Source organism: Lineus longissimus, chromosome 15 (assembly GCF_910592395.1).
Source record: "Lineus longissimus chromosome 15, tnLinLong1.2, whole genome shotgun sequence".
Taxonomy (NCBI): Eukaryota; Metazoa; Nemertea; class Pilidiophora; order Heteronemertea; family Lineidae; genus Lineus; species Lineus longissimus.
In genome coordinates this window covers 12,704,633-12,721,234 of record NC_088322.1, presented here as the reverse complement: position 1 = coordinate 12,721,234, position 16,602 = coordinate 12,704,633, and the positions used below count along the sequence as shown (strand labels likewise).

At 41.3% G+C, this 16,602-nt stretch overlaps 1 protein-coding gene and 1 long non-coding RNA gene across 3 annotated transcripts; one reads left to right on the top strand and one right to left on the bottom strand.

Moving 5' to 3' along the window:
• Positions 1-577: 577 nt before the first annotated feature.
• LOC135499775 (uncharacterized) lies at positions 578-7,329 on the bottom strand. Of its 2 annotated transcripts, none has more exons than XR_010449339.1 (6): positions 5,175-5,245; positions 4,270-4,339; positions 3,574-3,642; positions 2,023-2,709; positions 1,462-1,643; positions 578-720 (listed from the first exon to the last, which is right to left on the bottom strand). It is a non-coding gene; the product is annotated as an uncharacterized LOC135499775 (long non-coding RNA). The 2 variants fall into 2 exon arrangements; XR_010449338.1 differs by lacking the exon at positions 5,175-5,245 and adding an exon at positions 7,240-7,329 and having other exon boundaries at positions 579-720.
• A 440-nt stretch (positions 7,330-7,769) lies between these two features.
• Positions 7,770-16,132, top strand: LOC135500022 (kinesin-like protein KIF9). The gene is made up of 17 exons (XM_064791151.1): positions 7,770-7,885; positions 9,153-9,266; positions 9,457-9,622; positions 9,824-9,977; positions 10,333-10,600; positions 10,770-10,862; positions 11,181-11,393; positions 11,593-11,670; positions 12,604-12,672; positions 12,985-13,089; positions 13,344-13,648; positions 13,922-14,169; positions 14,287-14,409; positions 14,585-14,764; positions 15,047-15,159; positions 15,298-15,402; positions 15,650-16,132. Exons 2-17 carry the CDS (start codon positions 9,168-9,170, stop codon positions 15,758-15,760), a joined length of 2,430 nt encoding a protein of 809 aa, XP_064647221.1. The 5' UTR covers positions 7,770-7,885; positions 9,153-9,167; the 3' UTR covers positions 15,761-16,132.
• Positions 16,133-16,602: the final 470 nt, after the last annotated feature.

Sequence of the window (16,602 nt, the reverse complement as noted above, 5' to 3'; positions counted from 1 at the left end):
ATGTGCTCTTGTCTAAATTTCCTAAAAGCGTTAATACCGACTACCACAACGCTCTACTACTTGACACTTGATTGGCAATTCAATGAGGAACCGGCGTTAAGATAAATGCCAGTGGCGGCGCCACAATCGATCGTACCTTCTGACGCCATGACATCATTTTCTGGTCTGTTGACGTCGCATGAGGTCAATCACGGGAAACCATTGCGTACATTTTTGCACAGGATTTCAACAACAGAAAACGTGCCCAATAACTGGCATCGCGCATATTTTCCGCAAAATTATCTTGAGAAACTGATAGCTCAATAGATTTAAAACAGGAAGATGCAAACGTTGCCGAAATCGGTCGAAAATAAGCGATCGTTTTCGGGCTCAGAAATAACATGATAATGCATTGGAAATGGAGAGTTTTGGTATGATCGATTGCAGCGCCACGCGGCGGATAAATTGCGCCGGTTCCTCATTCCAAACTGAAATTGCTTGTGCAGTTTGAAGATAAAATCCACCATTTTGCGACTCTACTTTACTACTGTAATGAAACGAACTCAGCCCATGGCGTGTTCACCCATATATTATCTTGTCATCTGTTTATATTTACCATATATGCGTTGGATTCCTTCGTCATCCAAAATCATTGGGAGTCACATCTACCATAGCACGAATTGTAGATCTTGGTTGAGTAGTTGGATCTTCTCGACAGCCATCATCTCATTCTGCAGAGGGCTGGATAACAGGAAAAATACACTCAAGAACCTATCTCAAAATGAATAGATTGAAACCAAAAGATTTTTTGCTTTTCATTTGGGTGAGATGGTTGTCACCACAAGTGTCAGGTTTCGTTTTCATAAACTTCATCAAATGATCATCAATGAAGTCAAAAGCACCCATCATTGTCCGAGCCCATTTTACTGTTCCATGTCGCCAGGTGAGCACAATGGCCCTGGCCGTACGTTTCACTCTGGATCAAGTGGAGTGAAGAAGTCTTTGGTTGACAGCATTTTCTTGTGGAAAATGTTGATCAGCCAACTCTTTGGCAGGCATAATCTTCATGATTCCTGGCCGATTTCATTCGTCGAAGACAGAGTCTTCAGTTTTTCGTCATAATAAGGGGAGAGGGTTCACAGAAAAGCAATAATTTCTTTTGGCTGCAGTCTATTTGGGACGATTCCTTAGTATAAGTTGACATTAATTTCGTTGACATCCTTCAAGTTTAACTTCTATTTTTATCATTTTTCTCTGAACGACTACTTTTTTGGTCGTCAATGTTCAGATCGAAATTTTAGCTTTAAAACCAACTTTGTTCCACAAACAAATTCTCAAGTTGGCTACCTCTATAAAAGTTACAACTCTCGATGTTTGTTTGGTTTTGACTGATAACGTAACAATGACCAGAATGCCACTGCAAGCATCTAATGACAGTGTCAGTGAGGATTTTGAATAAAAATACGCCTTGAGTAAAGTTACCAATGCTTGCATCCTCCTTTAAACCTCCTTCAGAGAGCGATCGACTGCAAAATCATCTTTTGTGTCCCTTGTCCTTGTGTCCCTTGTCCTCGTGTCCCTTGTCCTCGTGTCCCTTGTCCTCGTGTCCCTTGTCCTCATGGCCCTGGACCTTGAATCCCTTGTACAATGTTGGCTCGGGCTGCCTAAAAAGAATCATATTTTTTGTTGAGGGGTTTATCTAATTTCTGAGTGTTTCTACTGCATGCTGCGTTCGCACTGAATCTGATTTAAAACTGTTTTACAGAGAGCACTCTCCGGAATCAAAATGAATCAAAATTAACGCCCACACTACACGTTTCAATGAGAATCAGTTAATGCGAATTCAATAAAGCACATTCAATTGTATTCTGGAACCAAATTGGTTGAAGAAGTTTCAAAACTGTATGAGCAGAATTGAGTGTGGCACCCCAATACGTATAAAAGTTGAAATTGTATGTCAGATTGATACTTCTTTCTGAGTTATTGTAACATCTTTGTAATGTTTCTTTTAATCCAGACGTAACTATATAAAGTGATGCTTACCCTGTATGGCTCCAACATTGGCAGCAACATATCCTTGGGGTCCATCCAGTGTCTTCTTGGCTCTCGAGCTGGAGGCCGGCTCTCCTTCTTCTTCGCCGTCTTGTCGATTTCAGGGGGTGTATATTATTAGCGTTGTGAGGCACAAGGAGGTCAAGGACACTGTTGTTATTCAAAGAGCCCAATGTCTTCGTCATATGTACTAAACTGGTTTAGCACAAGTCCCACACGGACACGCCTGACATTTCGTCCGACGAAATTCCGCAGGTTAACAACAGGCCTATTCCCCAGTCATTCCATCCCCCTCGAGATCAGGTAGGGGATCGCTGGCCAGCTATTGCTTACTATTGTTAACAGTCGTAAGACTTATCCCGCCAACACTCTAAAACAAGGGGACCAATTGAATGACTAGCGACACGCAACTGTTTATTGCCCCCATCAATCAACCACAATGACTCAAGGGGAACACGTTCCTTGAACCTAAGTCCATGTCATCACCGTCGAAACTTAGATGAGGACCGCAGAACAAAGTGGCAAGCATGCCTGGGACCCAGCCACCGCGCTTTGGACATGAGATGAGATAGACTCAAGTCGCCAGTCACGATAACCAAAGACACCAAGCGTATAGCTTGAATCGAACCCGATCTATCATCGTCATTGGTCACCTGGCCTGGCCTGGACAACTGAAAGCTGAATAGGTTAAATAGATGATAAGCAGGAACCAAAAGAATAACAACTATAATAGCTAGATAACTACGATAGCTAGATAACTACGATAACTACTCTAACAACTAGAATAACAACAATAGCTACAAAATTAGCAAGTCAGTGATCAGACACACTTCCAACTCTCACAACGGTCACCATTGTCTCCCCCCCCCCCCACATGACCTCCCGCACCCTTTTCCTATCCCGTCTCAAACACACACACACACACATCATATACTGTGGTTACGACTTTTGAACATCCACTCGCACGAATTGCTGATGGAGGCGTCACTGTCAATCTATATAACATGTTCAAAACTTGGTGTACATTGTGTAGCAGTGGCTTTATTTGTGCATTTTATAAAAAGAATATTCTAGGGATAAAAAATGGCAAAATATAGACAAGACAGTTTTGAATCCTTTATCTCTCAGGAAAGTGCACATGAAAAGGTCCTTGCAATTGGGATAAAAGTTGTATGTGATTTGTGATATTTTTTAAATTTCAGTATTAGTTCATATACCTCATTGATGACAAGTGTTTGACTTGCTTAATAGTTTGTTATATCTTTCACTTGAGTCATACTTACAATATTCAACTCGCAGTGTGTGGCTTCTATCAGTTTTCGCCACGTGATATTGCTTTGAAACCGAAGCACTGAATGCAGGCAAATCTGCCATTAGCCTTGTCAGTTAATTCTATAGCTTGCTGGCAGATTGCTGTAACTAAGAGTGACACACTTGTGGCCTTCAATAGCATTGTTTTACTATTTTATTCTTATAATGGTAAAAAAATTTGACAGTGATAACTCAATCAACAATTTGAGCAAGTTGTTACTTGATGCATACCCTTCATCTGATCGTCTTGCGGTTCATCCAAAAATCTTCGGTTGCAATTGCGGACAAGGTTTGTGGCATCTGTAATGATAAATTGGAACAAATGCATAATGCACTATTACAGGAAGTCTAGTGTTTTCAGTCATGAAATTACTGCCTAAATATGATGTTGAAATACATCATTTTTAGTCATGAATTACGTTTCATTCATGGAATTGATAGACTTCATTTCTTTTATTTCATACAAAGTTGCCATTCTTACGACTAGTTATAACAAGGATGCAATTTTGGGAATTAGGGAGTTGAGATTGGTGTTGGGGAAGGGTTAGGGTTTGGGTAAGTGCTAGGAGGAAGGGTGGGTCTGGGTTAGGTTTAGGATTACGACACAAAAGTGAATATGACTGTCGTAAGAATAGCCAGTAGTTTGTATGTAAAATCCAATGGGACCATCAGAACAACAGCTGCGGCCTTGTATTTATAATGTAAACAATGTAAGCAGTTCATTTCTCAAAACTCATGATCAACCCAAAACTAGCAACCAATGAGATGGCATCACCGCTTCAAATATGGCCTCCTGATTTAGTGACCAGATTGTACTGTTCAGTTCCTTTTCGCAAAAGCACGCAATTTTCATATCTTTTGTCATTTTACAGTGGCACCTCTCATCCAATCGGAAAGTCCGAATCTATAATACTATATTATACATACCTATTCCTTCACCTTACAAACTACACAAGCGAGTATCTTTCATTGCAATTGCCGACAAGGTATACGCCATCTGTAATGATAAATAGACACAAATGCATAGTTCCAAATTCCTTAAGTTAAGAGCATTTTTTCATTTTTAGCTCAGGTGATCTTAAGTAGATAGCTGTTCATGTGGTGTCTGTCCATAAGTCCCTCGATCCATCTCTCCTAGGGGGGACAATTTGACGACTAAAATTTTGTGTACTTGATTTATTTTTCATCTCAAGAATTTTTACATTCTTTTTGGGTTCCAGGCAGCAATCTTGAAGGGTGTAGCTATATATAGTGATGAAAATTTTATGGTGGGTGTGTCTGATATTAACATTCTGAACCATCAGAGTTTAATTTGGGCTCGTTACCTCCACTTGGTGTAACGGAGTCGGGGTGGCGGAGTGGATCCAAGGCTTGAGGGTCAAGATGGATATCAAGGGGTAATCACATATTATGATCGGGGTTGTTGACTTGACCAACCTTTTAAGGTCACAGGAAGAAGGGTAACCTGATCCGGAGGTTGGCACTATCAATTCAGGCCGTCATTCAATTACTTTGTGTCGAGCAATTTGATTGACCACCCGTTTATGATGGTGCGCCTGACAGATTACCTGGCAGGAGTTATCAACAGTGAAAAATGGAGACTTGTCTTAGGGAATGATATTTACCACCGATAAGTCGACATAAGGTCTAGCGGTAATGACGGTACCTATGGTCAACCCTTAAAATGGTTCTTGGAGGTAGATTCTTTCTCTGTATTGAAAAATACAAGGGGAAAAGACAAAGACAAGTTGCCCTATTCAAATATCCCTTTGGCCTACGCAAGTAAAACATGAATAACGTCAAGATTCAGTTAGACATAATGTGACACCCACCTTGTAGAAGATTTGTGCAAAACACAAGCAATTTTGCTATTTCAGATGTTGAAATAAGTCAAAATTCGAGCAAAACCATGTGCACCTTGCTACAATGAATGTTCACCATGCACATAACAGTTGAAGCCAAAGCAAGCATTGGAAGGCATAAAATGTGACAGGTAGTGGTTTTATGTAACACTCCCATACATTCTTTCAAGGTTGGCAAAGTCTTTTGTGGCTCCAAACAATTAAACAAAGGTGTCAGATGGCCATGGCTAATCCAAGTTGGTAATGTGATTGGCCATTAATAAATAAGTGACCAGTTTGATTTGGGTGGGGCTGATTTAGAAATAGTATAGGGTGTTAAAGGGACAATGTAGGCAGCAGCTGGGCAGGCAAGATAAAGTTACACATAGTCACCAACAGGGGTCTCTCACATCGCACAGTACGTCGAAATGACTCATGCTTGTACGAGGAATATATTTCTAATTAGTGCTGAATCTGACATGATCAACCAAGGGCCCTTACTGTGTATTTTAGTCACCTGAAAATGGCTAAATTATGCTCCTGCCTATAGTCCACCTTTAATCAATAGTGTTGCTGGTCGTTGATTATTTTTCCTTAATTCATATATAATTGTTTTTTTCCTAAAAGTTAAAACAGATTCTTGCAATAAAAACCAAAGGGAAAAATGGTGCAAACCTGAATGATAGCCATTCATTCACACTTTTCATTGCCAAACTTCAAAGAATTCAGTCAAAAACGAGTAGTAGGCCTACTAATCGATTAACCCCCTGTTATAAGTCATGATGTTGTTGGTTTGATTTGTTTGATTTCAACAAGATACAGCTAGATACAATTGTTCCATATATTCTTTTGGGGATTAATATCTTGGATTAAAAAGATTCATGAACAATTTAGAATAGCAAATGCAAATAAAAATAGAATAAATGCTTGCAGACTTTTCACTTGATTTTCTTGATTGGGGGGTAAAATTATGACTATGACAAATTCATCAACATGGGGGGGGGGGCAGGCAATGCACAATGAGACAGAAATGAGCGATTTCAATGATTTATTTCAGTCAAATCACAAGTTAATGTGGTCATCTCAGAATTAATATAGGAGATAAACTAGAGTTCCTATTGAATAGTTAACTCTAGCATGAATCCATCATTCCTCTGATTACTGAAATAATATGCGATCACATTGAATGGTTTATCTTCAGCTTGAATCCATCCCTTGAGTTCTCATTTAAATGAATGGTTTGTCACCAGTATGAATCCACATCCCTCAGATGACCACAGTAACTTGAGTTCCCATTGAATGGTTTATCACCAGTATGAATCCATACCCCCCCCCCCCCCCCGATGACCACATTAACTTGAGTTCCCAATCATTGAATTGTTTATCACCAGTATGAATCCATACCCCCCCCCCCCCCCCCCGATAGTGACCACATTAACTTGAGTTCCCAATCATTGAATGGTTTATCACCAGTATGAATCCATACCCCCCCCCCCCCCCCCCCGATAGTGACCACATTAACTTGAGTTTCCAATCATTGAATGGTTTATCACCAGTATGAATCCATACCCCCCCCCCCCCCCGATAGTGACCACATTAACTTGAGTTCCCAATCATTGAATGGTTTATCACCAGTATGAATCCATACCCCCCCCCCCCCCCCGATAGTGACCACATTAACTTGAGTTCCCAATCATTGAATTGTTTATCACCAGTATGAATCCATACCCCCCCCCCCCCCCCCCCCCCCCCGATAGTGACCACATTAACTTGAGTTCCCAATCATTGAATGGTTTATCACCAGTATGAATCCATACCCCCCCCCCCGATAGTGACCACATTAACTTGAGTTCCCAATCATCGAATTGTTTATCACCAGTATGAATCCTTATCCACATCGAATGGTTTATCGGCAATATCGCCGAGTATGGGGGGCTGTTAGTGTTATTCTTTTAAATTGAAGTAACAAATCTTTTAAAAATAAAATCTAAAATCCACCTATTAAAGACTCATCCTGATTTATCAGGCCGTTTCACTCGATACATAGTCTACTTACATGACTTACTGCGTGAGGAGACGTCGTGTTGTATGCATCCGGAGAGACAATTACGTCAGGATGCCGGAGAGTGCTCGCAACAGCGGTCCTTCTGATCCATGATGGACAGCGGGTCAACTGGTCAATGTAAAATGCAATCCGCGTTAGCAGGTCATGTGATCTTGAGATTTCGCGGGAAATGAAATGGTAAACAAACGCACGTGCGCAGTTCAAATGGTGAACAATTCCAGGTGTTTTGAAAAGGGTTTCTTAAAGGGGGACTATCGGTAGGAGCTGGTATGAGCTGCGGTAGTTGCATTGATTTGCCTTGAGTGAAAACAGAATTTTAGGGACGAAGTGTTGGTCGAAGCGGATCCAGGCTATTCGTATTTCCCATGATATGAACGTATGTCTGAAAATAATGGTGGCGTCACCTATTATTTCTTGAAGAACTCCGACATCCCTCGAAGTGTACATCGAGGATGGAACAAATCGCACTTGATAGCCACCTTTCAACAGAAAGTGGAACTAACCTTGTGTCTGAGCATGCGCAGTGCTCATGACAACAGGACAACAAAATTTGCGTGAGAAGGTGTTCGCATGTAACAAAGTCTTCTCCCGGAGTCATATAAAGTTATTCTCAGTCTGATTACTTTTGTAGCAAAGGGTGAGATAGATTTATTCAATTAGGCAAACAGTCTTACTGTTAATTATGCAAAGGATAGTCATTTCGCCGCTTACGGTATCGCTCTGTAGGCCTAGACTGCTGTGTTTATTTTTTGCTGCATGCATTTTATAGTGCATTTTGTGTGTGACAGTTTTCATAAAGCTGCGGGGAATAATGAAATGCATTGTTCCTGGTTGGCCTAACTGACACTTCTATGTAGCAGTGACAGACTTTTCTTATGGTGTTGTATTGTAGGTACCTTGTCACTGTCGGTGTCAGTGAGTGTCACGCGTGGTCACTCGCCACGAGTCACTGTGGACATGGTGTCAGTGGGCCTGCGGACAGAAAGTGACAGTCAAGTCACACTCAGTGACTCACAGTCAGTCTCAGTGAGAGTGAAAGTGACACAAACAGAGTTGGCAGTTGCTTATTTGTAGTCATACTCATAGTGAAAATCAGCCTGGTGCTACAATACAATGGCCGATACTGACCCGGTGACTGACAGCTGCTGACAACGTGACACACACCCTTCTATTTTAGCTATTAAACCGAGCCATGTGATTGTTTACATTAGTTACAATACATTTCAATCACTTGAATATTTCAGAGGATGAAACACAAGGTTTGTTTGCACTTGCAGTTAAATCTTAACACCTGAGTGATAGTTAGCCATGTTTCTAACACTACCAATACATTCACTGATTCAGGTTGTGTACATGTAAACCTGTTATGAGTGTTACTAAAAGTGTCAACCTTTTTGGAGACACATTCATCAAAGCAAAAGTGTGTAGACGCATCAGTATCACTGTCTAATGTAATCACTAACCAGACTCCGATGGAATCAAAATCAAGTGCATGAACTGATGAGTGATGTAACTGTACCACGGGTTCCTGAAGGGCAGCTTGAAATGTGTGTATTATAACTACTGTGGTCTTTGTTTTGACCTGTTTTAGACTATCGCAACCCACTCCTTCTGTGGTTTTTTCTGATAAATCATTCGTGTCACATCTGTCTATCTGTTTTAGTCAATCTAGATAAAAAAATTGAAGCTTCATTCACACTTATTCATGCTTATGCATGTCCAGGACATTCCCTGTTTTTCATAATTCCAAGCTACATTTTACCCTGCACCGTATGCAAGGTTCATGGCAACCATGTCATGTCTCATTCATTGAAACCAATGGATAACCAGAGGTGTTTTATATGAACTTCAAAACTATGTAAGATTCTCACCAATTGTATGGGCGCTGTTGTTATATTTTCTAGGTCTCTGCCAAGAAAATGAGTAGCGGCAGGAGCAAAAAGGTGAAGGTTTGGGTGCGGACACGCCCAACCTCTCATTTTGCTCATGACACCATCGGCCTCCAGTCAGATGGCCGGGTAAGTAATCTGTTTTTTTCAGCAAGACAACTCTGTCAGAGTTATTTCAATGAGATTTTGGTTTTTGTGCAATATATTTTTCACAATTTTTGGCAAATGAGACAACAAACACAAAAATAAAAACCACAAGAATACCTCTGTCTGGATTAACAGTAATGTGGTCGATATTTTACTCATCTCATTTTTTCAGACCGTCAACATCCACTGCAAGCGCGATGCGAGAAAAGGTGTCGTAAACAATCAGATTCTTGATTGGTCGTTCAAGATGGACGGCATTCTCCATAACGCCAGTCAGGAGAACATGTATGAGACGTGTGCACAGGATGTAGTGTCTGCTGCTATTGATGGTTACAATGGTAAATTTCTACAGATGAGTTCTCAGAATATAAGCTTGATTCAGCCTTTAGGTGACTGTAGCACACCCCTGGTTGAGAACAAACTACAGACAGCCAAGAGATTGTACAAAGTGTACCAACAATTACTTAGATTTTATTTGACAGTTTACCCGTTAGTCTTTTCCCTAACCTTTTCATTCATGTCCTAATCTGCTATTTCAGGCACTGTCATGGCTTACGGCCAGACGGGCGCAGGCAAGACATTCTCCATAACAGGCGCAACAGAGAACTACAAACACCGCGGTATCATTCCAAGAGCTTTATCCCACATCTACAGAGAGATCGAGGACAGGCCCGAGTGTGCCATCTCTGTCAGGTAAGCATCAGTTTGAGTCTCACTCGCACATGACTCACACTATAGATCCATGCACTTGATTGGGACCAACGTTTACGAAAACGTCGCGTCACGTCACGTTACACTAATGTAAAATGCATGGTGACGTAACGACGGCCAACACTACGTCATGTAAACGTTGTTCCCAATCAAGTGCATGAATCTATAGTGACTAGTTACAGTCTCACAATCTGTCTCAAGTGACCCTGGGTTCAGTTCATGGACCAGTCTGTAGTCCTTTCCTGGGCAATGCAGCACGAAAAGGATCACATATGTAATTCTCTCTGTTCCCTACATCTGAAAGTGAAAAAGGAATGATGTGTAATCATTATTTCAGAGTGTCTTACCTAGAAATCTACAACGAAACGATGTTTGATCTTCTCGCCTCGCTACCAGAATCCTACACCCCCGCAAACGTCTCTCCCATGGCCGTCGTTGAGGACATCCATGGCGTCTATGTGAAGGGCCTTTCGTGTCACCTGGCTCAAAACGAGGAGGAATGTCTGAATCTTTTGTTTGAAGGCGAGACAAACCGAGCGATTGCCGCTCATAGCTTGAACAAGGCCTCATCGAGGTCACATTGCATCTTTACTGTTTATATTGAGGTGAGTTGGATGGGAATGAAAAAGAAAAATGATGCTGCTTTATTGCAAAGATGCTCGATATTATTGTGCAGGTAAATTTTATCTCAATAGAGTTTGATCCTCTACCTTCACTACCATTGTTTATTTTGATTTTGTCGGGAAAAGTCTTGCAAAAAAATTTTTATTTCAGAGTCGTTCCCGAGTGCAGTCAGAGGCCAAGTATACCACGGCCAAACTCAACTTTGTTGATTTGGCCGGTTCAGAGAGGCTCGGAAAAACGAAGGTTAGTTTCATTGAATTAAGGAATTGCAATTGAACTGGAGGTATTGCCTCATCAAACACACCGCAAGTGGAGCCAAAACCAAGGTTAGGCAGCAAAGGCAAAGTGACTGCAGGCCGCTCCATCTAAATGGTGTTAGGTGGTGTTAGGTGAGACAACTAATGCTGACAGTGAGGTATCAAATTTGACTTGCTGATTTTCTTTTTGCCAGAAACGTTGGTGGGATGGGTCAGAGCAGGACCATGGTCCAATCAGAAGAAAACTCATTTGTACCAAATTATTTTAGCCAGCTTCAAACATTTTCTCTATTTTCTTTTGTAGTCTGAAGGTAAAACACAACAAGAGGCAATGTACATCAATAAGTCTCTCACATTTCTCGAGCAAACCATCATAGCGCTTGCCGACCGACGCCGAGATCACATTCCATTCCGACAGACGAAACTAACGCACTATTTGAAGGATTCGATTGGAGGGAATTGTCGTACTGTACTGATAGCCAATGTCTGGGGAGAGCAGGAACAAATTGAGGAAACTGTAAGTTTGATCGGAGTCCTTGGTAGTTTCCTGCCAATCATGGGTTAATGCTCAAGGCTAATGTATGGTTTCTCATAGTTATACATAATTGCTTTTTTACAATCTCTTTCACACAAGAACTATGTGACCATCATAAAGGTGTCTGCCAATAGCAAAAAAAGGTCCTTATTTTTGATAACAATTTGTTTCCTCACTTTAGATATCAACTCTAAGGTTCGCTACAAGGATGATGTGTGTGAACAGTGAACCTGCTGTCAATGAGCACTACGATCCAACGGTAAGTAGAACGACATGCCGATTTCACTTTCATTCACATTGATTCACTTCGCACAGAAATGTCCAGTGAGCCGTGTGGGGAAAAAACACTAGCTTTACAACCATATCTTAGTCCTGAGTTCGATTCCAGGTGAGAACCCGGAATTGGTATAAACTTGGATATATGGGAACTAAAATTGAAAGTCTGTTGGCCATGAGACCAAAACCTGTTGGTGGGCCCTACCCAAGTGTCAATGCCAGAGATCCTACACTGGGCGTAATTAACTGTTACCTGTAGATGAAGAAGTAGTCAATCATAACATTGACAGTTTTTTAAAACCTAATATAAACTTCAATTCTCGTTATGAATTTTCAAGATGCTGATTTTGGATAATGGTCGTGTGAGGTATTTTAAAAGGACCGTATGTACCGTGACAAAACGGCATAGTAATCTTGTTTATTGTTCTTTGTTACAACTTTTGCTCTGTTTGGTTAAATCTGTTTTATGCTGCAATGCTGTTACATGTACAGTAGAACCTCTCTTATAAGGAAACCTTTGGAACTGAGCATTGGTGGTTTTTGACACAGAGGTGCCCTGATTACAGAGGTCCTATCAAATGACAATGACAAATGTTATGGAGACACTGTCATGTTTACCTGGGTGTCCGCTAAGACTGAGAGAGGTTCCAATGTACTTGCTCTTTAAAACGGTTTGATTCTTTCTCAGACAGCGGTGTTTACGTTTCTAGCAGTCTTCGTTAATTCAAAATTCAGTGAAGAAAAGACGGAGTTCGAGACGAAATCTGCTCTCATGTAGAAAATGATTCCCGAGCATTTGTCTTCAGAGGCCAAATTACATGATGAGCTTGACATTATTCTTTTGTTCTACCATTTGCAGTGCTATCTATTGACTTTGAGCAATTAAATTTGTCAGGTTTTTGTTTCCTATTTGTAGATAATGGTGAAGAAGTTGGAGAAGGAAGTAGATGCATTGAAACATGAACTAGCAATGCATGACACCCTGGTAAGTTATTGGCCTGTGTCACAGCTACATGTAGCAACGTGAGAGAAACCAACCCCCAATTAAGGGGAAAGCGGGCAGACTGGCCTTCTTTTGGTAGGCAACCACTCTGGGGAAGGAAAATCCTTGATAAAAAACTTTTGGAGTAGATTGGAACCTTAGGGGCAGTGTGCAGGCACTGGGGTGCTACACACACTTCCTCACATGATAAATAATGGTAACTTCTTCTGAGATTGCAGAGAAGAGTGCCAGACCCTTGGGCCTCCTGCTGTCATTTAGATCAGCATTTTAAATGTATGGTCATTTCTCTTGTAGAACAATCGCAGTCACGTCTTGTACGACCCATTGTCAGAGCAGCAGAAGTATGAGATCACTCAGCAAGTATCCAAATATCTTGAGGGAGAACTAGAGCAACTAGATGTAAGTTCATAAATGATTGCACAGCTGGGCAAGATTGTAATGCCGATTTCATGGCTAAAATGTGTTCGTTCCCTTGTTTCATATAGACTTGAAATCAGCAAGTTAATCTTAGTTATGGTTTCAGAAATTGAAGATTGTGGGCCTTTAGGTCAAATATTAATGACAACTCCTCCTCGAACTGAACATTGACATAGTGACTGTAATCAATGGAAAGCAGAAACCTCTCCCTGACAAAACCTAACTCTTTATTTCAGGTTGTAAATGTGCGACAAATTCAGGGTGTATTCGAAGCATTTAAAGATATCTACCTACAAGTCGAACGAGATGTGGAAGAAAGATTGCGGGCGAAATATACTATGATGGACCGGGCTGATCCCACTGCTGTAGCCCCTGTGCAACCAACAGGACCCCCTGTTGTTGAGGATATGCAGTTGGTCGGAGAGCCTGATCGACAGAATTTCGGTGTAGGGCAGTTGCCGAAGTCAGGAAAGGCCGAGCCATCATCGGTTGTGAATGCGAAGAAACGAGAGATGAAGAAGAAATCTAAGGAAAGAGCAAGGTAATCTTTTTGGCCCATAACAATGTTTTGAAGCTAATTCGGTTTTCTTCAAATTACTACCATAGCTATTGGCCTACAGGCCATAACAAGTTTATGGAAGGGTATCAGATTTGATGGATCATTCGTACGTTCTCTCTTTTTATGGCAAGTTTTTCTGGAATGTTACTCACTGTCATGAATATCTAGTCAGGGTCAAGGTCAAGATCATTGATAACAGTTTTTCTCTGGGCAAAAGTATGCGATCTTCTATAATTTCAACCAATTATTTTATAGCCCTACTGGCATGAAGGGTCCTGGCAGCCCTGGCAGTGGGCGAGACCAGGACACCTCAACCCCACATACGCCCTCACGCACGGAGAAAGAACGCGAAACAACCACACCCTCTAGTTCTGGAGGCGACAAGATAGTGAAGCCGCAAATGCAACAACGGCCGAGCACACCTCCACCAAGGACAGTGGCGTTTGAAGAATTCAAGCAGGAACGGGGCTCAGAAATTAATCGAATTCTCAATGAAAATAAGGGTAGGTTGGAAAGCTCTGCTAATACCTTCATAGAATTTCAGCTCACCATTCATTACTCTGGCCCTTCCCCCCCCCCCCCAAAAAGGTGAACATTGACCAATTTTTGTTGTATTTTAGAAATTCATGCAGCAAAGAAGAAGGCGTATTCGCAGCTTGCCAACCAGATCAATATGACTAAAGTCAAGATCGACAACACCAAAATGAGATTAGAGGCACTCAGACAGGAGCGAGAGGCAAATGGTAAGATTGTTTTTCAAAAAAGTTTTCAAATATTTTCATGTTGAAGGTCAAAGGGACTTGCTCAGAACCACTCTGTATATAGTAATTCCTGGGTGGTACCAAAATTACCTCCCACATATCCCAGTCAGACATTTTCCTTTCTGGATGCAGGTCTTTAATGCTCCTATCATTCCAGGCATTATGTTCAACGAGGAGGGCGAAATCATCATAACAGAAGAAGAATTCCTCGAAGTGAAGAAGTTGAAGGAGGCCAAGGCTCAGTACAAACAGGATGCAGACGAACTCCGACATCTCAAGTCGGAGGCGCAATATTGTCAGAAACTGGTGGATCAGTGCAGACAGAAACTTATTCACGGTATGTGCATTGACTTTGTGTTCTTATGTTTGCTATGCTATAATGCATCAAGGATACTTGATATTTCATTGCAGAGTACACAATATTTCGTGACCCTTTCTAATATATTTAATACTGTCAACTGTGCCAACAATGAACCCAAATATGCAGCTTCAGAGAGCATGAGACCTTATCCAAATTGGAAACAATATTTTGCATCATTTTCTCTAAGTCTCAGATCCAGAGCAGGGGCCATCATGTAGGTAATTTACTACAATATTACTGTTGGGTTTTTTTCTTCAGAATTTGACACCTGGTACTCAGAATGCTTCCTGGACTCCTCCAGTATTGAGCTACAGACCAGTGCCCTCCAGGGTTATGGTTCGAGGGCTGGCACACTCCAACCAGGGGCGTTGGTAAGTAAGTCTTGTCTATTCAATCCATGCCAAAGCCTTTGTGGCTATGGAAGCAACTTTTGGAGTTTCTCAAAAAGTCAAGTCGTATGCGTATTCAAGTAATTGAAGTTTTATTTAAGTATTCTCTATCTTCTTCAGTACGAAGATGAACAAGAAAAGTTTGATCGCCTCCAGATGGAGCTACTGCTGGAGAATCCCGACTCGGCTGCTTTTTATAACGCTAAAATGAGAACAGAAAGAAGGGTAGGTGGCATTGTAGTTCTCTACATCTGTTGTTGTTGTACAGAATTCAACAAAAAAACTTTATACCCCATGTGCTCTCCAACCCAAAACAAATGGCCTGCCTGATGTGCCGCAATGATCCCTATTCAGAAACAATGCCTTTCGCATGTTAGGGTAAATCCACATCCCTCTGTGCAATCGTTTAAGTTGTATTTCTAAAACAAATCACAACCTTTGCGTTGAATATTTACTCTCCCTCTCCTTCCAGAAAACCTACGAGGCGGCAATGTCACAACCTCAGCCGGCGATGAGAAGAAAGCCTGGAACGCCCACAAAAGTGATACGTAGCACTCCACCGTCAATGTTACAAGTGCAGTAGGTTGCCAATTGGTGGCACTTGAATTTTTTGTGATAACTTTACAGGTATACAATGTATGTTGACCAGTGTACTAAAATTTTCTGTGATTTGTAAAAATGCGTTGTCAAATCTTGAATTAATTGAATCCGTCCTTATAGATTGTATTTCAAATCAAGAGGAATTGATTTTTATCATATTCTGGATTTGTGTCCAAATATTCCTTGCCATCGTTTATCGACAGATTTTGCATACCATGTGCAAGAAATTGTTCCTAAATGTGTATAGAACATGTATGTTGTTAGTGTAAATAAGAATAATGAAATATAACAGAGCGTTATTGTAAATAGTACTAATAGTACATGTATTTCTTATCATAATAAATTACTGTATGGAAAAAAAGGATCCAATCTCGAGTTATTTGAAGGGAAACTTGTCCCGAGATCCTGTTTCAAGAAAGGCTCCATTCCGATTCCTGACCGGCAGTTGCGGAGAGTGGCAATTGCAACACAATGTTCTGGCCCTCCCAAATTTTCCACAATCCCACTAAAATAGGGGTGGCCCTCACCGGAGTCCTTGCAGTTTTGTGGTCCATATCGGCATTCAGGAACGGAACATTCCCCCTCCCCCGGGCTTGGCAACTTCCAACAGATAAAAGTTTAATGCCATGCAGGCCCTGCTCACTTGTTGGTGAAGTAGGAGAAAATGAAGTTGGTTGGAGGATGGAACTACAGGTAAACATGGTAAAGGCAACACGAGAGATGGCACTACCAGGAGACCAGGCATGCTGGGCGCAGGACCCTACCGAGGCTTGTCGGACAGAGAAGGGTCAGAGCACAACTACACGTACTGATGACAGTATTTTG

What these genes read in the sequence shown, in the direction of transcription:
- LOC135500022 (XM_064791151.1), top strand. Translation starts at nt 9,168, where the DNA reads ATGAGTAGCGGCAGGAGCAAAAAGGTGAAGGTTTGGGTGCGGACACGC. An exon ending in ACAGGAGCGAGAGGCAAATG is followed by an intron (nt 14,410 to 14,584) that starts GTAAGATTGTTT and finishes CTATCATTCCAG; the next exon opens with GCATTATGTTCAACGAGGAG. An exon ending in CAGACAGAAACTTATTCACG is followed by an intron (nt 14,765 to 15,046) that starts GTATGTGCATTG and finishes TTTTTTCTTCAG; the next exon opens with AATTTGACACCTGGTACTCA.